Raw genomic sequence first — 23,541 nt, 5'->3', positions numbered from 1 at the left:
CACTGGCACTTGAAGATGTAAAACACTAACACACAGAGACTTGCTCACCTAGAATAATAGTACACAAGTAGTGTTGAGCGAACTTGTGTTTTAAGTTTAGTGTCTAAAGTTCGGGTTCAGGTTATCGAAGAATCGCGTTATGGATTCTAAATTTTGTTATGGTCCTCTGCCTTGTCTTCCTCATCACCCTGTAGCTCCTCTGGCTGCCATAACGTGATTCTTTGATAACCCGAACCCGAACTTTAGACGCCAAACTTAAAACACAAGTTCGCTCAACACTATACACAAGCTATCGAGGACAATATCATCCTGGCACTCAGGTATCTAGAACAGTAGCATGCTGGTACTTGAGGATCTAGAACAGGAGTAAAGTGGCAGTTGAAGATCTCAAAAAATGGCATCCTGGCAGTTGAGTATCTAGACCAATGCCATGCTGGCACTGTACTCTTCTAGACTAATTTCAAATAGACACTTGGAATTCTACTAATGTCTACATATGGCTGACTGAAGTTGTCTAGATTCTGCTGTTTAGTCTTGAGGAGGCTGGATCGGTTCTGACTCCATTTCAGCTTGTCATTGAGGATGGTGGACACATGTCCCCTGAGATCCTCAATGGTTAGCTTTAAGCCATGAGTTCTCAGGATTTATTCAACACTATTTTGGACGTTAATAAGTTTATTAGAAATCTCACAGTAGTGAGACATTTTTATGATATACCTGATGTTACAACTGATACATTTAATATGAAAAGTAAAGTAAATGATAATATATACATACAGTACAGACCAAAAGTTTGGACACACCTTCTCATTCAAAGAGTTTTCTTTATTTTCATGACTATGAAGGCATCAAAACTACGAATTAACACATGTGGAATTATATACATAACAAACAAGTGTGAAACAACTGAAAATATGTCATATTCTAGGTTCTTCAAAGTAGCCACCTTTTGCTTTGATTACTGCTTTGCACACTCTTGGCATTCTCTTGATGAGCTTCAAGAGGTAGTCCCCTGAAATGGTCTTCCAACAGTCTTGAAGGAGTTCCCAGAGATGCTTAGCACTTGTTGGCCCTTTTGCCTTCACTCTGCGGTCCAGCTCACCCCAAACCATCTCGATTGGGTTCAGGTCCGGTGACTGTGGAGGCCAGGTCATCTGGCGCAGCACCCCATCACTCTCCTTCATGGTCAAATAGCCCTTACTTTCAAAGTTTTCCCAATTTTTCGGCTGACCTTCATTTCTTAAAGTAATGATGGCCACTCGTTTTTCTTTACTTAGCTGCTTTTTTCTTGCCATAATACAAATTCTAACAGTCTTTTCAGTAGGACTATCAGCTGTGTATCCACCTGACTTCTCCTCAACACAACTGATGGTCCCAACCCCATTTATAAGGCAAGAAATCCCACTTATTAAACCTGACAGGGCACACCTGTGAAGTGAAAACCATTTCAGGGGACTACCTCTTGAAGCTCATCAAGAGAATGCCAAGAGTGTGCAAAGCAGTAATCAAAGCAAAAGGTGGCTACTTTGAAGAACCTAGAATATGACATATTTTCAGTTGTTTCACACTTGTTTGTTATGTATATAATTCCACATGTGTTAATTCATAGTTTTGATGCCTTCATAGTCATGAAAATAAAGAAAACTCTTTGAATGAGAAGGTGTGTCCAAACTTTTGGTCTGTTCTGTAGGTCTTTCATATAATGAACAGCTATCTCTTCTCTGTCTCTCAGACCTCCATGCAGAGTCAGGTGGGGTGGAACCCATAGAGCTAGGAAAGGGGTTTAAAACATACAACCCACATTTCTACCCTTTAATTTCTAGGACCAATGGTATGGACGCCTTTCAAGACCTACTTGAAAAATATTTAACAGGGCTATATAACAATACCATGTTAGAGGCACGACCTAATAATCTTTGCAGTTCTTTAAAACAGGCCCTGTTTGAACTGGAATCAATGACAGAAGTGGTCATCAAGATGGCCGACAAAGGTGGATCCGACAAAGGTGGATCCATCTATGAAAAACAGGTAGAAGAAATTTTATGTGATGCGTCCACATATAAAAAGCTTGAGAAAAACCCACTTGGGGAGTATACATGTGAGTAAAACTCCCTTATACAGAAAGGATTAACCTTAGGTTTTTTCAATGACTCACAATACTGCTTCCTCTGTGTGAACGCACCCATAACCCCTATCATGAACGCTTTGCCAAAGGTACACAAAGGGCTGGTTCCCTCTCCACTGCGCCCCATCATTTTGGGCATTGGGTCCCCGATGGAACGCCTGGGAAACTGGCTAGACAATATATTACAGCCTTTGGTAAAGCGAATACCGGGATATCTTAAGGATACAGGAGATGTGTTGCGTGCTATGCATGATTTTGTCTGGCACCCACAATTCAAGTGGGTCACTGCTGATGTTGAGGCTTTGTATCCATCGATTCCCCACGGAGTGGCACTTATGGCTTTGGAATTCCACCTCCACAAGTACACTGGCCATTCGAATGCTCTCATTGACTATATATGTGAGGTCACATCTTTCCTACTCACGCACAACTACTGCATGTTTAACAACATGTATTATTTGCTGATACGAGGGGTGTCAATGGGGGCGAAATTCTCGCCCTCCTTGGCAAACCTCACTATGGCATATTGGGAGGAGAGATTTATATACAATGTCGATTGTCCTATCAGATGGTGCTTGGCGTGGGACGGCAGATACATCGACGACCTACTCGTTGTGTGGGATGTCGATGTGTCTGCCGTATCGGATTTCATGCACTATCTGAAGGACAATATGTACAATTTGCGTTTTACGTGTGCTGTGGAGATGGAGTCCATTGTTTTCCTTGACTTGAGATTAACAGGTGTCTCAGATGCAGTAATCTATACAGAGACCCACAGAAAAACCATTGCGGGTAATTCTATCCTGCATGCAAATAGCCACCATCCGGCACATGTTATAAGGGCCATACCTGTGGGAGAATTCATGAAATTGTAATACAGAGGTGGCTTTTCATAAAGAATGTGAAAATATCAAGATGAGATTAAAAATCAGAGGATATCCAAGATGGATGTTAGAAAGAGGACTTAATATAGTGTCAAAGAAATCCAGATATGATCTATTATTTGGAACTAAAAATATCCGTAAAACAACTGTAGATCGAAAGATCAGTGTAAAAAATGAAATCAATAAGGAAACCATGAATAATGATCATACACAAATTAAAGAGACAAATAAATGTGAGATAGCAGAAAAAGATCCACCTACCCTGGTTTTGACATATAGCCGGCAGTTTAATAAAATACGAAGAGGTGTCTGCCTATTTTATTTGATGATAACATTCTGTACAATGCTTTGAAAAATGGCTGCAAAATAGTAGCTAGAAAAGCACTAACCATGGCGCGCTCCCTTTCCCCTTCCCTGTACGTGGCCAATAAAAATAAAAAACCACAGAGTGTGTGGATTAATTACAAAGGCTTCACCAAGTGCGGTAGCCATCCTTGTAAGGCCTCTTTCACACTTGCGTTGTCCGGATCCGTCGTGCACTCCATTTGCCGGAGGTGCCCGCCGGATCCGTAACACCGCAAGTGAACTGAAAGCATTTGAAGACGGATCCGTCTTCAAAATGCGTTCAGTGTTACTATGGCAGCCAGGACGCTATTAAAGTCCTGGCTGCCATAGTAGTAGTGGGGAGCGGGGGAGCAGTATACTTACAGTCAGAGCGCCCCATGCGCATGGATGACGTCATCCATGCGATCACGTCATCCATGCGCGTGGGGCGCCCTGACGTCACTCTGAAGCGCCCCGGGTGCCGCACGGACGGTAAATATACTGCTCCCCCGCTCCCCGCTACACTTTACCATGGCAAACAGGACTTTAGCGTCCTGGCAGCCATGGTAACCATTCAGAAAAAGCTAAACGTCGGATACGGTAATGCGCCGAAACGACGTTTAGCTTAAGGCCGGATCCAGGTTAATGCCTTCCAATGGGCATTAATTCCGGATCCGGCCTTGCGGCAAGTGTTCAGGATTTTTGGCCGGAGCAAAAAGCGCAGCATGCTGCCGTATTTTCTCCGGCCAAAAAACGTTCCGGTCCGGAACTGAAGACATCCTGATGCATCCTGAACGGATTTCTCTCCATTCAGAATGCATTGGGATAATCCTGATCAGGATTCTTCCGGCATAGAGCCCCGACGACGGAACTCTATGCCGGAAGAAAAGAACGCAAGTGTGAAAGAGCCCTTAAACATGCAAATATGTATCAGTTCAAAAAAGCTTTCATAATGCTGATCACTCAACTACTTTCCCCATAAAAACATACATCAATTGCGATAGCACGGGGGTGATCTATGTCATACAATGTGTGGAGTGTGATCTGATGTACGTTGGCAGCACCGTACGTAAGTTCAAAAATAGAATACTCGAACATTTGAACTACATTTCAAATCCATCCATCCTCAATATTTCGGGTGCTGCCAAACACTTCATTCACACGCATGGCCGTAACATGGGATCCCTCCGTGCATTTGCAATTGAGAAAGTAATAGCACCAACCAGGGGAGGAGATTACCAAAAGAAAATACTCTACAAGGGTGCCAACAGGTCTTAATCAAAAGAAAGAATTGATGTACATTTATCAATAACCCCCTTTATATTGGTAACCAGGATTCTATCTTGCATTTGTCTCTAGATGTCATCTGTTATATGCTAGTCATTACATCACATGTTATACTAAGTACGCCCATTATGGTCTATTCCAACACGTCTATTTATATATTACATTTTATACTATATTACAATGAGGTGATGATTGCGGCCTTTGTTATCCATCTTTATCCATTTTCGCAAGTAGAGTTTTCTACAGGTTTACATTTTATTTGTATTTTGATACTTTGTACAGCCTTGTTCACATGATGCGTTTTCTCACACCCTGCGCTTGTGCTTGTTTTTGATAAGCGGAAGTCTCCGGCCGTGATGCGCATGGCCCAAGCGCAGGGATGCGGGAGGAGAATCATATGGGGCCATTTTAATTCAGGTTTACTGAGAAGGATACTCCAGGTCGGAGTCTGTGGGTTTTGTTGATTCATGACGTCATGTTACCACCACCCATTACTGGGGGGAGGGTACATGGGTCTTTAAATTTCTCTAAACTCCCAGACCGCATTGTTACGACTACGGAGAAGGTCTCCGAAACGCGTAAACAGCTTGTTTGTGATACTGTTCCGCATATGATGTGATTCAATAAAGAGGAAGATTTTATGGGAAGAACAATAAGTGCCGGAATCGTCCTTTTTTAAAAATTTTATTTTGCCTACGTCCAGGAACTTGCTGGCTTGACTCCGGGCACACGGGATACTACATGCCAACTAGGTGAGCTGGACAAACGTTTCCTACATGAGTTCTCAGGACTGTGAAAGCTTCATTCATAATCATCCCTGGTTACAATCCAGTTCCTCTAATTACCACAGATGGTACAGACAATGGCACAATGTGGCAGTAGGATGATGTAAGTCAACACCCTCTAATTAGTATTTTGACAAGCGATGATCCCCCATCATCATGCAGTAAACAGGGTGCAGTGCCACACGCCATGGTGATGTCAAACCAACCAAGCAAAACATGAGCAAGCACAAAGTGTGTAAACAGTACCACACTATCCCAGTATTCCAGGGAGTCTACAACCTCTCATAAAATGTAGGTTATGTCTATCACATAGAAGAGGGCTCATCCAGTACACTACTTCAAAGCCAACACATAAGAAATAGACCGTGGTGGCAAGTGACCATGAGGACTTCTTAAATAAATGACTTTTGTACAGCAGATAGAATGTGTTGTGGCCATTTTTATACATGTAATCAATTGGTGGTCACTAGACATGACCAATTTTCTCAAAAATTTGATTAGGCCGTTTTGACGAATTTTTAAAAAAAATTCTGTTCGATCCGAATTTATTTGTGGTGAATTTTGTTACAAAACTGCTATTTCTTTGCTGCAGAGAGCCTTTATAGTGGTGTAGAACACTGTGCCTTGCACTAACATGTATAGGGAGTCTGCTGTGGTAGTGAAAAAATACCGTGAGTCAGTATGACATGCAGATGACAGGCGTCGCTCTTAGAGTCACGGGGCCAAAACTGTCCAAATAACTCAAGTATGAACTCACCCTTACAGGTCGATTTTAGCAACAAGAAGAAGCACACTCCTTTTACACTGTCGTCAGCTGATTTCACATAGATGTCTACAGAACCTGTGCTATTAAAAGCTTAAACAAGTATAGCCCCCTTCCCCGACAGAGTGGAGAGGGTGTCAGCAGTAAGTTTGTGTCGACGTCACTGATTATTTTGCCCTTCCTCTTATCCGTCAGAACAATAACCCACAAAAAATGGATCCTGTCTGTGGAGCATCCACCTTCACTCGGTCAGCATTTGGTCAGTAATCCATCAGTATTGCTAATGCCAAAACAAACAGGAGTGGATCCAAGACAGAGATGAAACATGAGGAGGCCACAGAGTGGCTCAATGACAGAGTCTGGAGGTGGTGGCATAATTAGGAGGAGGCCACAGAGTGGCACAATGACAGTGTGGAGGTGGCGGCAGCATCAGGAGACCACAGAGTGACCCGGTGACATAGTGTGGAGGTGGCAGCAGCATTAGAAGACCACAGAGTGTCAAGGTGACATAGTGTGGAGGTGGCAGCAGAATGAGGAGACCACATAGTGGCAAGGTGACCTAGTGTGGAGGTGGCAGCAGCATCAGGAGGCAACAGAGTGGCATAATGACAGTGTGGAGGTGGCAGCAGCAGCATCAGGAGGCCACAGAGTGGCACAATGACAGAGTGTGGAGGTGGCAGCAGCAACATCAGGAGGCCACAGAGTGGCACAATGACGGACTGTGGAGGTGGCAGCATCAGGAGGAGGCCACAGAGTGTTCAAAATGACAGTGTGGAGGTGGAGGCAGCATTAGGAGACCACAGAGTGGCAAGGTGACATAGTGTGGAGGTGGCAGCAGCATCAGGAGGCCACAGAGTGGCAAGGTGACATAGTGTGGAGGTGGCAGCAGCATCAGAAGACCACAGACTGGCAAGGTGACATAGTGTGGAGGTGGCAGCAGCATGAGGAGACCACAGAGTGGCAAGGTGACATAGTGTAGAGGTGGCAGCAGCATCAGGAGACCACAGAGTGACCCAGTGACCGAGTGTTGAGGTGGGTGGCAATACCAATACCAGCTGAAGATGGTGGGTGAAAAAAGGAGCACTTGGCATCAAATGTGTGGCATCAGGCAGGTGGCAGCATCAGAATAGTAGCTGAGGCAGGTATCCAGAAGAAACCGGTCTCTTTTGTCAAAGTGTTGGTGTGGCACCATGGATGATCTAGTTTGATGCATCAGGCATTGGTGGTTGGAAATCCTGACTGATCCACGCCTGATTCATCTTGACAAAGGTCAGTCTCTCCACATTTTGGGTCGACAGGCAAGTTCTTATTGGGGTAACTATGGCCTCCGCCGCACTAAACACCCGCTCTGATGCCACACTACTGGCCGGGCAGGACAGCTTTTCCAGGGCAAACTCTGCTAGTTGCGGCCACAAATCCAGTTTGGCTGCCCAGTAGTCCAGCAGATCTTCAATGTGGGGTGGCAGGGTGCTGTCCAAGTATGCCACCACCTGCTGGTTCAGGTCTAGCTGCTGCTGCTGATGAGTAGTGTTGACCGTGAATATTAGTATCACAAATTTTTATTGCGAATATTGTCACTTCGAGAATTCGCGAATATTTCGAATATAGTGCTATATATTCATAATGATGAATATTCGTGTTTGCTTTTTTTTTTTTAACAGTACACATCAGGTGATTATACCTCCCTTCTTCTAGCTTGTGAGCCAATGAGAAGGCTTTGTCACAGCTTAGCAACATCCCTAGCAACCAATAGAAAAGTTGCCTACCTTTTACTATATAAGAACCTCCCCAGCAGCTATTTTCTAAAGTTTATTGCAGTTATGATAGAGACAGCAGTGTCATTGCTGTGCTCTGTGCTTTGTTGTATTACATTAGACAGTTAACTTATATATATAGTTCAGATAGGGAGAGATAGTGTAGGTTAGATTGATCTATAGTGTAGCTGATAGGTTCCAGTGCAGGGTGTAAGGCAGTGTAATAGGTTCTGCTGTCCATACATACATGCTACAGACATAGTGCCGTGATGTCACAAGTTGCACGTATTGCGAAGAAATATGCGCATCATTAATTGCCGAAAATTCGCAAGCGCAAATCTACTGGGGCACTCTATCTGCATATAAAGCTATTCTAATGTTCTGTCTTGCCAACTATTTTCTCCAGTCTCAGGAAACTTATACCAGCTTGAAAAATTTAGCATAAGTGACCCAAGCCTGTATTTTGCGCGCATTACGCGAATATTACATTGCCGATTTTCGCAATCAAGGATATAATCTCGAATTTGCGAATATATGGCGAATAGTCTACAAAATATTCGCAAAATATAGCGAATTCGAATATTGCCCCTGCCACTCATCACTACAGGTGAGTAGTTTCTTCACTAGGCGGGTGAAGAAATCTGCTCATCAGCGACTCTAGACTCAAGTTGCTGCTGATAGAGCCGGAACAGCTCCTACCCCCCCACCCTGCCACAGCAGCCATGGCAGAGGAACGTGAGCGCAGAGGGCCCCCCCGGTCAGACCTGCAAGAGGATGGACGATGGCGCAGATAGACAGTGGCCAACTCACTACATAGGATCTCTCTATAGTAGTTCCATTTATGCAAGTGACTCGGAGGGACTCCCTGCCTCCATCTCCACTGCATACTTCCACAGTGTGTCTGGGTCCTCTGCCTTGTCTTCCTCATCACCCTGTAGCTCCTCTGGCTGCTCCTGCTCCTGCTCCTCCTCTCATGTCACCTGTGTAAAAAAAAAACACCCATTTCGCTACACATTGCTTGTGTTCCAATTTACTCCTGCTCCAGTCCAGCCTCCACAGGGCTCATGTGGCTGTGAGATCTAGGCCCCATGTCTCCAGTCCCCTGACCAGCCAGATTTTACCAGTATCTGTTCCAGGACATTAAGCAGTGGAATGAAGTTGTTCATCCTGCAGTCCTGGCTCAAAGGACCTGAGCAAACGTCAGGTATCACGCATGAGCTGCCACTGGCTGACATCTAAGTTACACAGGGGAGTACTCCTGTCCGCTTGGATCATCAAGAAATTGTTTATGGCCTTTCTCTGTTCGTATAGTCCACATATGGTGGATGGAATTCCAACGGGTGGAAATGTCGCATATCAGCCTATGTTGGGGGATGCTGTTCTGCCGCTGCAGCTCAAGGAGGGTGTGGTTTGCGGTGTATGAGTGGCTGAAAGTGCATGCAAAGTTTCCTGGCCATTTTTAGGATGTCTTGCAGATGGGTGGAAGACTTCAGGAACCACTTGGCTCAGCCTTCCTTGACGCGGCGCCAACACCATGTTCTTCCCGTTGTCGGTCACCATAGTTCCGATTTTCAGTTGTCGCAGAGAAAGACAGGATTCGATTTTTTGACAAAGGATACGGAGCTGTTTCTCCCCTGTGTGACTCCATTCACCCAGGCAAACGAGGTGTAGAACAGCGTGACACTGCCGTGCCCTGCACATATGGTATGCTGGAGGAGCACTGTGAATAGTCCCTGCAGTGGAGGCTGAGTACATGGTGGAGGATGAGGATGTAGAGGCGGACATTGTCGCAGGACCAACAGCGTGAGAACGTGGAGGCGAAAGCGGCGTCACCTGGCCATGTTGCTGGTGTGGCTGGGCAGGAACCACATTTACCCAGTGGGCCGTAAAAGGACATATTTTGTCCTTGACCATAGTTACAGCTACCGACCAATTTTTCCCAAAAAAGGCTATATCACAAACAAATTTCACCACTGAATGGCTAATCGACGTAATTTGGTTCATACATAATAAAGTCTACAATCACCCATCACTTTTCCCCATAAAGGCTGTTTCACAAAAAAAAATCACCACTGAATGGCTAATCGACGTAATTCGGTCTGTACAGCAAAATGAGGTCTACAACCACCCATCAATTTTCCCGTATTCTTTTTCCTATTAATACACCCCAAAAAAAAAAAAAAATACAGCAATCACAATTCACCACAGAACGGCTAATAGGACATACATATCTATCCTATTAATACACTCTGTAAATGGCTGTTGTCCAATGGAACTTCACCGCTCAATGGCAAATATATTTGTTTTTTGCCACTAATACACCCCAAAAAGGGCTTTAGAACATATAACTGCACCGCTGAACAGAAAATATATTTTTCTTTTGCCACTAATACACGACAAAAAGGGCTTTAGAACATGCAACTGCACCACTAAATGGCAAATATATTTTTCTTTTACCACTAATACACGCCACAAAAGGCTTTAGAACATATAACTGCACAGCTGAATGGCAAATAGGCCTTTATTTTTTTCCACTTATACACGCCACAGAAGGCTTTAGAACATATAACTGCACCGCTGTACAGTAAATATTTTTTTCTTTTTCCACTTATACACGCCACAAAAGGCTTTAGAACATATAACTGCACCGCTGAACGGCAAATATATTTTTCTTTTGCCACTAATACACGCCATAAAAGGCTTTAGAACATATAACTGCACAGCTGAACAGCAAATATATTTTTCTTTTTACACTTATACATGGCACAAAAGGCTTTAGAACCTATAACTGCACCGCTGAACAGCAAATATATTTTTCTTTTTACACAGCACAAAAGGCTTTAGAACATATAACTGCACCGCTGAACAGCAAATATATATTTCTTTTTACACTTATACACGCCACAAAAGGCTTTAGAACCTATAACTGCACCGCTGAATGGCAAATATATTTTTCTTTTGCCACTAATACATGACAAAAAGGGCTTTAGAACATATAACTGCACCGCTGAACAGCAAATATATTTTTCTTTTGCCACTAATACACGCCACAAAAGGCTTTAGAACATATAACTGCACTACTAAACAGCAAATATATTTTACTTGTGCAACTAATACACGCAACAAAAGGCTTTAGAACATATAACTGCGCCACTAATACACGACAAAAAGGGCTGTAATTTTAGCACTTCACCACACAACGGCTAATAAGCCCTTTTTTCCCACTAATACAAGCCACAAGCCAAAAAATGCTTTAGAACATATAACTGCACCGCACAAGGGCAAATAAGACATAGAAATATTTCCTTGTAATAAACCCTGTTAATGGCTGTAACACCCCAATAACAATAACGGTTTGTTGGAATTACAGAGCTGTATAATGGAAATTTGGATCCGCAGTCAGTGCAGCAAGGTGTAATAGGATTGTTCCTATTACCCAGGCTGTAACCTCCCCTACTGAATCCTGTTCTACATAAATGCTGTGGAATGATTCCTCCCTATCCTTTCCCTACACCTTAAATAATCTTTATCTGAACTTGTAAATAGTTTTTTTTAGCACAATGAAGTCTTTCCTAGCACTGTCCCTAGCGCCTGCTGACGTCTCTCCCTGCACTAAGTACACTGGAAAATGGCAGCATCCAAGATGGCTGAGGCTATTTATAGGACTGTGACATCACAGGGCTGGCTGGCTGCTGATTGGCTGCATGCATGGCATTATGGATCCCGCCTTCCCAGAGTTCCTTGCACCATGTCCTCACACGTGCAGCAGCCATTTTAGAAAAAAATGCGTTTCGTTATCACGAATCGCTTAGGTGCGAATCAAATTTTTACTGAAATTCGGATTAAACTCCATTACGTCGGCTTCGATTCGATCATCTCTAGTGGTCACCCAAACAGGAAGTCAAGTGGTTACTAGGCAACAGCTTCTAGAATAAACCAATGAGAAGGTAATGGATCTGCAAGAAGAAAAGTAGGTCTAGTGACAGACCTGAGGAGAACTTCCCTGCTCCAGGGGCAATGTTAGGCCTTCAGGCTCCAAGTGTGTAGATTGAGGTCTCCACTCGCTTCCAGTCTGCTCAGACCCCTATGGTGGAAGGATTATACACTCAACCCGCCTCTCCTGGACGAGTCATTTGCCTGTTTTTGCACATGTAATTACATGGTGGTCATCCAGACAGGAAGTCAAGTAGTTACTAGGCAACATGCAGCTTAAAGAATAAAAGAGATGGATCTGCAAAAAGAGACATACTACAAAGCCAGATTCCGCAGAGGTATGTGGAGCGTATGAAGATATCTGCAATCGGCTGATCCAGCTGCTGTTATTCCGATGATCCGTGGCGATTGCTGCAAGAAGATTTGGGCAGCTGTATATTTTGCCTACAGTGACCACTACAGGAGAAATGCAGTACTGCATGGTGCCTGTATAAAGGAAAGGGTGTCCCTGTAAATCATTGTCATGCCAAATCCTCAAAAGGGGGAGCTTCTCTCAGCTGTGAATGAAAGAAAAGGGGTTCCTGAGGGACCGAACCCCCTGTGTGACACCTATATGCTGTAGAAAAGCTCTGTGGTGACGTACGATGGCGACATACAATAAACTCTTCTTATCTCATCCTGCGGTCATTTACAGCAAATTCTTATTTTTATTTATTTTTTTTACAAAATTTCTCCTAATACCCTTGTGTGGGTGATTTCCATACTTGGCGGAGTTCCCCTTTTAATACATCATATCTCCCTATGTCCCCCTATCTCACATCTAGGCCAGGTAGGTGACAGGATGCTGTGGTTGGGACATCCCCGTCCTCTCTGTATAAGGCGCTCGGGCGGCAGATGTCTGCAGATGTTCACGAGCGCAGCCATGAGAGCAAACTGGGTTCCGCTGCTGGCACTTCTTATGGCAATGGTGCCACTGCTTGTACCCGGCACGGAGACCAATCGGCAGGTAAGAGACCCGGATCTGACCTGTATCAGCAATGTACATATATATAGATTATAGTACAATGTAGCAATAGTTGTTTCCTTTTTAGACATTGTATCTATTATTAATAATAAATAATAAGATAGTAATTACCATATATTTAAATGAAGCGGCACTAAAAATCAGAATTCTCTATTTACGTAATTTTTTGGAGTTGTGAACCCGTCAGTAGATTCCGGTCGCCCTAATTCATCGTGATGAGGAAACCAGCTTTTTTTTTCCTGGTGTCGGGTTCATGCTTTATATTGAAATTACATTTTTACATTTTCTGATGACATATTCAGAACTGTATCGGTCTATCCGTAATCACAGCATTGTGCAAAAGTATTAGGCAGGTGCGCCGTAAGGTAAGAACACGATCAAGAAAAAGTTTAACAAACTGCAAAGTGAATGAAGAAAAGAGAAATCTAAATCCGATCAATATTTGGTGGACCGCCCTCTCCCTTCAGCATCAGTTCTTCTAGGTAGACTTGCACGTAGTTTTTGAAGGAACTCGGCAGGGAGGATCTTCCAGATATCTTGGAAAAGTAACTGCAGATCTTCTGTGGATGTAGGCTTGCTCAAATCCTTCTGTCTTCTCATGTAATCCCAGACAGACTGGATGATGTGAGATCAGGGCTCTGTGGAGGTCACATCATCTCTTCCAGGACTCTTTGTTCTACTTTCTGCTGAAGATAGTTGTTAATGGCATTGGTGGATGTCGGGGGTCATGTCCTTCTGCAGAACAAATTTGGATTTGGAGCCAATCAGATGCTTCCCTGATGGTATTGCCTGATGGAGAAGTATCTGCCCGTATTTCACAGTATTGAGGACACCATTAAAGGGGTACATTTTGAGATTTTAATGTTGATGACCTATACTCTGGACAGGTCATCAGTATCTGATCGTTGGGGTCTGACACCCGGGACTCTCACAGATCAGCTTGTTGAGAAGGCATCAGCGCTCCTGTGAGCACCGCGGCCTTTTCCTAGGTGAGTAACGACATGTTCAACGGCCACGTAGCCTAAAAGCAGCCCAGCCTCATAGAAGTGAATGGGGCTGAGCGCGATGCAAAGTACAGCCGCTATACAATGTACGGCACTGAGCTTGGTGAGCACGGAGAAGACTTCTCAAACAGCTAATCGGCGGGGGTCTCGGGTGTCAGACCCCACCGGTCAGATACTGATGACCTGAGGATAGGTCATCAATAGTAAAATCTCGGAAAACTCCAAGTCCCAAGCTATTAACATTTCTATTTTTCTAAGCTTTATTTTGCTGCATATTTACTACAACTGCCTAAACTTTTGCACAGTGCTGCATATTATGTTATCTATCTATCTATCTATCTATCTATCTATCTATCTATCTATCTAAGATAAAGTCCAAAATATGTGAACAGCACAGTGGAAAACTTTGTAAAGGGATGCCAGCGGCTGTGGGAGCGATCCAACTTCCAAAAAGACAAAAAGAAAAAAATTCCAAGGCACTTCCAGAGAGCAAATGAAATAATGTGTGTTTGGTGATTAAAACACAATATTTAATTTACTCTCTAGAAGTTTCTATCTATCTATCTATCTATCTATCTATCTAATATCCAGGCTTGGACTGGCCCACAGGGGTGCAGGTGAATCCCCTGGTGGGCCCCTGAGCCAGGAGGGCCACTAGTGTACCATCCGATGTGGTTATAAAAAATTGTGTAGATTATTTAAGAAACTCCCCAGTTTATTCCTATAGATGTGTGACCAGGTGGCCGGGAAGTCTTATAGGCACGAGGACAAGTCAACCTGTGTCTTCTTTTCCCAGTGACCTACCTTCTTAAAGTTGCTCGCAGGGACCCCCATATGCAATCATCTGGTAGGGTCTTACTGCTGTGTGAGCAATGCATCCCAATGGAGGGCCCTCAAAATAAATTTTACTAGTGGGCCCTAGGCAACCCAGTCCGACACAGCTAATATCTATCTATCTATCTATCTATCTATCTATCTATCTATCTATCTATATCTATCTATCTATTATCTATCTATCTATCTATCTATCTATCTATCATCTATCTATTATCTATCTATTATCTATCTATCTATCTATCTATCTATCTATTATCTATCGATCGATCTATTATCTATCTATCTATCTATCTATCTATCTATCTATTTATCTATCTATTTATTATCTATCTATTATCTATCTATCTATCTATCTATTATCTATTATCTATCGATCGATCTATTATCTATCTATCTATCTATCTATTTATCTATCTATCTATCTATTATCTATCTATTATCTATCTATCTATCTATCTATCTATTTATCTATCTATCTATTATCTATCGATCGATCTATTATCTATCTATCGATCTATCTATCTATCTATTATCTATCTATTATCTATCTATCTATCTATTTATCTATCTATCTATCTATCTATCTATTATCTATCTATCCATATCTATCTATTATCTATCTATCTATCTATCTATCTATCTATCTATCTATCTATCTATCTATCTATTATCTATTATCTATCTATCTATTTATCTATCTATCTATCTCTCTATTTATCTATCTATCTATCTATTATCTATCTATTATCTATCTATCTATTATCTATCTATTATCTATCTATTATCTATCGATCGATCTATTATCTATCTATCTATCTATCTATCTCATATCTATCTATCTATCTATCTATCTATCTATTATCTATCTATCTATCTATCTATCTATCTATCTATCTATCTCATATCTATCTATCTATTATCTATCTATCTATCTATCTATCTATCTATCTATCTATATATCTATCTATCTATCTATTATCTATCTATCTCATATCTATCTATCTATCTATCATCTATCTATCTACTATATCTATCTAATATCTATCTATTATCTATCTATCTATCTCCTATCTATCTATCTATCTATCTATCTATCTATCTATCTATCATCTATCTATCTTCTATCTATCTATCTGTCTATCTATCTATCTATCTATTATCTATCTATTATCTATCTATCTTCTATCTATCTATCTGTCTATCTATCTATCTATCTATCTATCTATCTATCTATCTATTATCTATCTATCTATCTATCTATCTATCTATTATCTATCTATCTATCTATCTATCTATCTATTATCTATCTATCTATCTATCCATCTATCTATCTATCTATCTATTATCTATCTGTCTATCTATCCATCTATCTATCTATCTATCTATCTATTATCTATCTATCTATCTATCTATCTATCTATCTATTATCTATCTATCTATCTATCTATCTATTATCTATCTATCTATCTATCTATCTATCTATCTATTATCTATCTGTCTATCTATCCATCTATCTATCTATCTATCATCTATCTATCTATTATCTATCTATCTATCTATCTATCTATCTATCGACTAAAGAACCACATCACAGCCTCACAGCTACAGACTAGAAGCTCGGCCATTATGATAGCATTTCTAGAACGTGCAGATCTAACTTTGCCATTTGACACGGCTCATCCATCATAACTAGGAAATATGTTTTCTAAGTGGTTTTGCACAGGACTGCAGGTTCTCCTGTCACATTACTGTGCAGTTAGATGACAGATTCGGCCTCTGTGCAGTCACTGATAAGGACTATGTGTAATACCCTGAAGGCTAAGTGATGCCCCCCCCCCATGAAGGCCATATGTTGTATATGTTATCATTCATTGGCGTGGTAGGGGTTAACCCTCCTGAGTGTGCGCCCCGGCTATCAATTATGTATAGCTCCATGTACCACTGTGTGCATTAGTCTCACTTTGGCATCACTTACAAAATGTCATGCTGATAAAACTTTCATTGAACTGATAAGCGGGGTGAGAACATGACAAGGTGGGGGCGGGGCGGGGCGAGGGGGGGGGGGGGTCATTAAACCGCAACCGGGAATCTCTGAGGAAGCCAGTAAGTGGCAGTGCCTGAAATCCTACAAGGAGCGAGGAGGAAAGAGACGTGTGTTATGTGCGTATGGCTCTGGCTTCTATGTATCTGAAGCCTCACGTCAGTACAGATGATGAGGGTTATAGTCTTGCTCCAGTCCATACCAGCATTGCCATAATGGCGCTGCGCTGGAAACTTCTGCTTCCTACCAGACACTCCAATCACTGGCCTTAGAAGGGACCCGCCTCAGCCTCTGATTGGCTGATTAGCTCCTTCCTGGCGTGTCAAACCGGGACAGGAAGTGGAGAGCAGCAGAGATCAGAGCAGCATCTGAATGGCAGTGGTGGGGGATCCACTTATTAACCCTTTCTGATCCCCGTTTTGTATTGCATCTGTCCATTAACAAGGAGGCCAAACGTCTACTATACTGATATCGCGAAACTACAGTTCTCATCAGGCTGTCAGTGCATAATGGGAGTTGTAGTTTTACAACAATTTTACAACGGTTGTAGAGTCACAGGTTTGAGAAACACAAAGTAGTATCTGTATTATAGTAAAGCGACGGTCCAGCAGTACCGGGCAGAACTAGGCGAGAGAGGGGCTCCTCCTGGGAAAGATGACCCATCCTGGACAATCCCTTTAAGTATTAAGTACTCATTTTTATTTTTTTAGATAAATCTGAGAAAACCCCTTTAAATCTAGGCTTGTCCCAGGGAATTAGGAGCAGGTGTTGGTATCTAAAGGATCTTGTATCTGTGCGCAGCTCTCATAGGATGCTGGGCGCGATGGAGAGCAGCAGGTTGTAGAATCTGCATTGTGCTGTGAACACTAGGTGGCGGTAGAAGACTAGCAGATGCTTTATAGTTATCTACTGGCACCAACAGATAACATCTCCCTCAGCCATGACTTCTGGGGCCTGTAGCCTGTAGGGACAGGGTTACCTACTCTGCCGCCGGCGTCCATGCTGTCAGGGGCAGTATCGCTGGCACAGTTTGGGTTATCCTGCTGCTGTCACTGTTGTGGGGGCCTGTGACTATTATCTATCTATCTATCTATCATCTATCTATCTATTATCTATCTATCTATCTATCTATCTATCTATCTATCTATCTATTATCTATCTATCTATCTATCTATCTATCTATCATCTATCTATCATCTATCTATCTATCTATCTATCTATCTATTATCTATCTATCTATCTATCTATCTATCTATCTATCTATCTATCTATCTATCTATCTATCTATCATCTATCTATCTATCATCTATCTATCTATCTATCTATCTATCTCATATCTATCTATCTCATATCTATTATCTATCTATCTATCTTCTATCTATCTATCTATCTATCTATCTATCTATCTCTCATATCTATCTATCTATCTATCTTCTATCTATCTATCTATCTATCTATCTATACACTGCGTGCAGAATTATTAGGCAAATGAGTATTTTGACCACATCATCCTCTTTGTGCATGTTGTCTTACTCCAAGCTGTATAGCAGGGGTACTCAACTGGCGGACCGCGGTCCAAATACGGACCGCGGCCGCCAGTTGTCCGGACCCCGGCCATCCTTCAGAGCGCTCCTCCAATCGATCCGTTTGAACCGGCTCAGCTCAGTCACAGCACACAGCAATGCTGACAGAGACGCTCAGCTCAGCTCACGCTGGAGCAGGAGCCTGAGGGAGGGACTGGGGAGGAGTCAGTAATATGATCTTAGAGTGGAAGAGCTGCTTCTGCCAGCCCCACCCTCCCGGCCCACCAACCAATCACCGACCAGAGCTGAGGGGGCGAGGCCAGCACAGCACACTAGCAGCTCTGACTCGAGTCCTCGGAGTAGTGCAGGGTCAGGGAGTCTAAATGAATCGAATGAGTCACAAGAATCTAAAGATCCGACTCAGTTAGTGACTCATTCCATTCATTGAGTTAAAAGAGCCGAGAGTCAGACTGTAGAACAGGTCACACTGAGGCCGGGAGTCAGACTGTAGAACAGGTCACACTGAGTCAGACTGTAGAACAGGTTACACTGAGGCTGTCAGACTGTAGAACAGGTTACACTGAGGATGTCGGCTCTTGTTGCAGCAGTGATAAGATTAAAGGGTTTCTATCACTTCATATGACATAATTAGCTGGCAGACACTAGCGATCTGCTAGTGTCTGCTCTGGCCAACCATCCTACTATAATCACTTGTGGGGCAGCGGTTTTGCTAAAAAACTAACTTTTATAAATATGCTAATGAGCCTCTAGGTGCTATGTGGGCGTCATTAGCACCTAGAGGCTCCGTCTACCTTCATACACAGCGGCCGCCCAGCACGTCCCTCCAGCCCGCCCATGTCCTCCTCCGTGTGACGCAGCGGCCGAATTCTCGCGCATGCGCCGTGCGCGGCTGTATTCGGCGCATTAGAGATGTCTGAGCTCGGAGCGGTCAGACATTCAATGCGCATGCGCGGAACAGCCGCGCATGCGCATTGAATGTCTGACCGCTCCGAGCTCAGACATCTCTAATGCGCCGAATACAGCCGCGCACGGCGCATGCGCGAGAATTCGGCCGCTGCGTCACACGGAGGAGGACATGGGCGGGCTGGAGGGACGTGCTGGGCGGCCGCTGTGTATGAAGGTAGACGGAGCCTCTAGGTGCTAATGACGCCCACATAGCACCTAGAGGCTCATTAGCATATTTATAAAAGTTAGTTTTTTAGCAAAACCGCTGCCCCACAAGTGATTATAGTAGGATGGTTGGCCAGAGCAGACACTAGCAGATCGCTAGTGTCTGCCAGCTAATTATGTCATATGAAGTGATAGAAACCCTTTAAGGGACAGGAGCAGAGAGATAAGAGAAGGGACAGATGACACAGTTCAGCACATAGTTTTCCCTGTGCATTCACATTTCACATCACTTGGTTGGTTGTACTACTGTCAGTGTCAGACTGTTGTCACTGTGGGGAACAATGCACAACAGACAACAATTCACATTGCACACCACAGTGACAGCTTCCTCCTGTCCGCCTGTCCAACGTCAGCCTCAGCTTCCCTTTACTATAAAAAAATCACTCTTCCTGACTCACTCAATACTAATCAGAGACGAGTTCAACTTCAGAGAGCTGAAGAGCCGACTCACTGCAGTGTCACTGACTGAGTCAGCAGCTGCGCATGCGCACCGGCACCTAGAGTCTTCAGTTCACTTGCGAGTCAGCTCAGCAGTCTGACTCGCCAAGTGAACCGAAGATCCGATTCTGATCCGAATGAGCTGATTCAAATGAACCGATTCACCTAAAAGATCCGAACTTCCCATCACTATCTCCTGCACACTGTGCCGTGCAGGAGGCGGAGCTTACCGGCGCACTTCCTCCTGTCCCAGAGCGCAGTGAGACAGGCCGGCTCCCTCCACATATAGCGCTCCTCCTCCTGCACACTCTGGTACGTGCAAGAGGCGGAGCTTACCGGCAAACTTCCTCCTTCCCAGGGGCGCAGTGAGAGACGGCTCCCTCCACATGCAGGCACCAGCGCTTTCTCCCTCAGTGCGCTCACAGGTCCCTCCTCCCCCGCAGCAGCGGCAGCACATAAGGGAGCTTCAAGCTGCTGGAGAGGGGAGGGACATCACCACTGCCACCAATGAAATAAATGTCACATTTGGAAAGTAAGGGGTGCGTGGAGAGGGCTACAGAGAGGCGGGAACACGTCACTGACTCCAGTGTCATGTTCCCATCTCCCCTGGGCCATCTTCTTTAGGTAACCTGATTAAATAAAGTGATTAAGCCCCATCAAACCATGATAGTTTTGTTCCGCATCCAATTCCCATTATTGGGGCATTGGATGCGGACCCCTTAGTTTCAATGGAGCGGAAAAAGATGCAGACAGCACACAGTGTGCTGTCTGCATCTCTTGGGGCCCCATTGTAATTAAGGGGCCGCATCCAATCCCCCAATAATGGGAATTGGATGCGGAACAAAACTATCATATGTCTGTTCTGTGGCTTGGGTTGCCACCCGGCCAGTAGTTCACCAGCAAGGCTGGTATTTTAGTTCCCTTGCCGGTGCCAGAATTTTCCTGTAAGGACTGTTAGGCTCCTTTCACACTTGCGGCAGGACGGATCCGACAGGCTGTTCACCCTGTCAGATCCGTCCTGCCGCTATTTCGCCGGACTGCCACTCCCCATTGACTATAGCGGGAGTGGAGCTACGGTGCAGCATGGCAGTGCACAGCATGAGGCCGCCAGACGAAAAAGTTGGACATGTAGTACTTTTAGTCTGGCGGCCTCTCACCGTGCTGCGCCGTAGCTCTGCCCCCATCCCCATTATAGTCGATGGGCACAGAGCAGCGGCACGGCGAAGTAGTGGCAAGATGCATCTGACAGGGTGAGCAGCCTGTCGGATCCGTCCTTCTGCAAGTGTGAAAGTACCCTTACTAATGAGCGCTTCCATCATGGAACGCCCATTAGTACAGCCGTTACCTCCACCGCAACTTGTGCTAGTAAAAAAATTAATAAAATTACGGTACCTCCACCTCCATTTGCTCACGCTGTGGAGAACACTCCCTGCTGACTAGAAGCTCAGGACAGGACCTACAAGACGTCATCACGTTGGAGCACCGGTCCTGAGCTTGCAGTCAGCAGCGAATGTTCACCGCAGCCAGGTGAATGCAAATTTTATTTTATTTTTTTGCAAAAGCAGAGAAGGGGGGCACTAATGGGGGCATTACTCTTACTGGGGGCACTAATGGGGACATTATTCTTACTGGGGGCATTATTCTTACTGGGGCACTAATGTGGCCATTACTAATTCTGGGACTTACCCGGGGCGCTCCACTATAACGTCAGAGCGCCCCACGCGCATGGATCACATGATCGCATGGCATCTTTACTGTTGGCGTTCAGCTCGGACCTTCACCTGACTGCAGACCCAGGTATGTGGACCTTTAATAAAACTAGTTGAGTACCCCTGCTGTATAGGCTCGAAAGCCTACTACCAATTAAGCATATTAGGTGATGTGCATCTCTGTAATGAGAAGGGGTGTGGTCTAATGACATCAACACCCTATATCAGGTGTGCATAATTATTAGGCAACTTCCTTTCCTTTGGCAAAATGGGTCAAAAGAAGGACTTGACAGGCTCAGAAAAGTCAAAAATAGTGAGATATCTTGCAGAGGGATGCAGCACTCTTAAAATTGCAAAGCTTCTGAAGCGTGATCATCGAACAATCAAGGGTTTCATTCAAAATAGTCAACAGGGTCGCAAGAAGCGTGTGGAAAAACCAAGGCGCAAAATAACTGCCCATGAACTGAGAAAAGTCAAGCGTGCAGCTGCCAAGATGCCACTTGCCACCAGTTTGGCCATATTTCAGAGCTGCAACATCACTGGAGTGCCCAAAAGCACAAGGTGTGCAATACTCAGAGACATGGCCAAGGTAAGAAAGGCTGAAAGACGACCACCACTGAACAAGACACACAAGCTGAAACGTCAAGACTGGGCCAAGAAATATCTCAAGACTGATTTTTCTAAGGTTTTATGGACTGATGAAATGAGAGTGAGTCTTGATGGGCCAGATGGATGGGCCCGTGGCTGGATTGGTAAAGGGCAGAGAGCTCCAGTCCGACTCAGACGCCAGCAAGGTGGAGGTGGAGTACTGGTTTGGGCTGGTATCATCAAAGATAAGCTTGTGGGGCCTTTTCGGGTTGAGGATGGAGTCAAGCTCAACTCCCAGTCCTACTGCCAGTTTCTGGAAGACACCTTCTTCAAGCAGTGGTACAGGAAGAAGTCTGCATCCTTCAAGAAAAACATGATTTTCATGCAGGACAATGCTCCATCACACGCGTCCAAGTACTCCACAGCATGGCTGGCAAGAAAGGGTATAAAAGAAGAAAATCTAATGACATGGCCTCCTTGTTCACCTGATCTGAACCCCATTGAGAACCTGTAGTCCATCATCAAATGTGAGATTTACAAGGAGGGAAAACAGTACACCTCTCTGAACAGTGTCTGGGAGGCTGTGGTTGCTGCTGCACGCAATGTTGATGGTGAACAGATCAAAACACTGACAGAATCCATGGATGGCAGGCTTTTGAGTGTCCTTGCAAAGAAAGGTGGCTATATTGGTCACTGATTTGTTTTTGTTTTGTTTTTGAATCTCAGAAATGTATATTTGTGAATGTTGAGATGTTATATTGGTTTCACTGGTAAAAATAAATAATTGAAATGGGTATATATTTGTTTTTTGTTAAGTTGCCTAATAATTATGCACAGTAATAGTCACCTGCACACACAGATATCCCCCTAAAATAGCTAAAACTAAAAACAAACTAAAAACTACTTCCAAAAATATTCAGCTTTGATATTAATGAGTTTTTTGGGTTCATTGAGAACATGGTTGTTGTTCAATAATAAAATTAATCCTCAAAAATACAACTTGCCTAATAATTCTGCACTCCCTGTATATCAATCATTCATATGTCTGTCTATATAATATATATCTAGGAGTATACACAGATCTCATAGGGCCCCATAGCAATACTTAGGGGCCGCCCTGCCCCACCCACTTTCCCAGTAGATGTGCTTCAATCACTCCCAGACAATGCGATGCCTCTGATTTCTGGCCCTCATCTGAACAGCATATTTCTCAATACACTAGACAAACTGTATACATCGATAAATCTCCTGCTTCCTTTCTATTACAAAGATGTCTGACTGCAGCCACCACTAGGGGGAGCTCATTGCACAGGAATTTATATAACTAACCA

General features: G+C 43.8%; 1 protein-coding gene across 1 annotated transcript in view; it reads left to right on the top strand.

Moving 5' to 3' along the window:
* LTB (lymphotoxin beta) overlaps positions 1–23,541 on the top strand; it is a 45,024-nt gene that overhangs the window by 10,761 nt on the left and 10,722 nt on the right. The window contains exon 2 of the mRNA XM_040405970.1: positions 12,680–12,861. Within this exon, the coding sequence (XP_040261904.1) occupies positions 12,697–12,861 (165 nt within the window). The 5' untranslated portion in view covers positions 12,680–12,696. The remainder of the gene's footprint in view (positions 1–12,679; positions 12,862–23,541) is intronic.

This window comes from Bufo bufo, chromosome 8, assembly GCF_905171765.1.
Source record: "Bufo bufo chromosome 8, aBufBuf1.1, whole genome shotgun sequence".
NCBI classification, from domain to species: Eukaryota; Metazoa; Chordata; class Amphibia; order Anura; family Bufonidae; genus Bufo; species Bufo bufo.
Note: the sequence above shows the minus strand (reverse complement) of the source record. Positions and strands in the feature narration are given on the sequence as shown.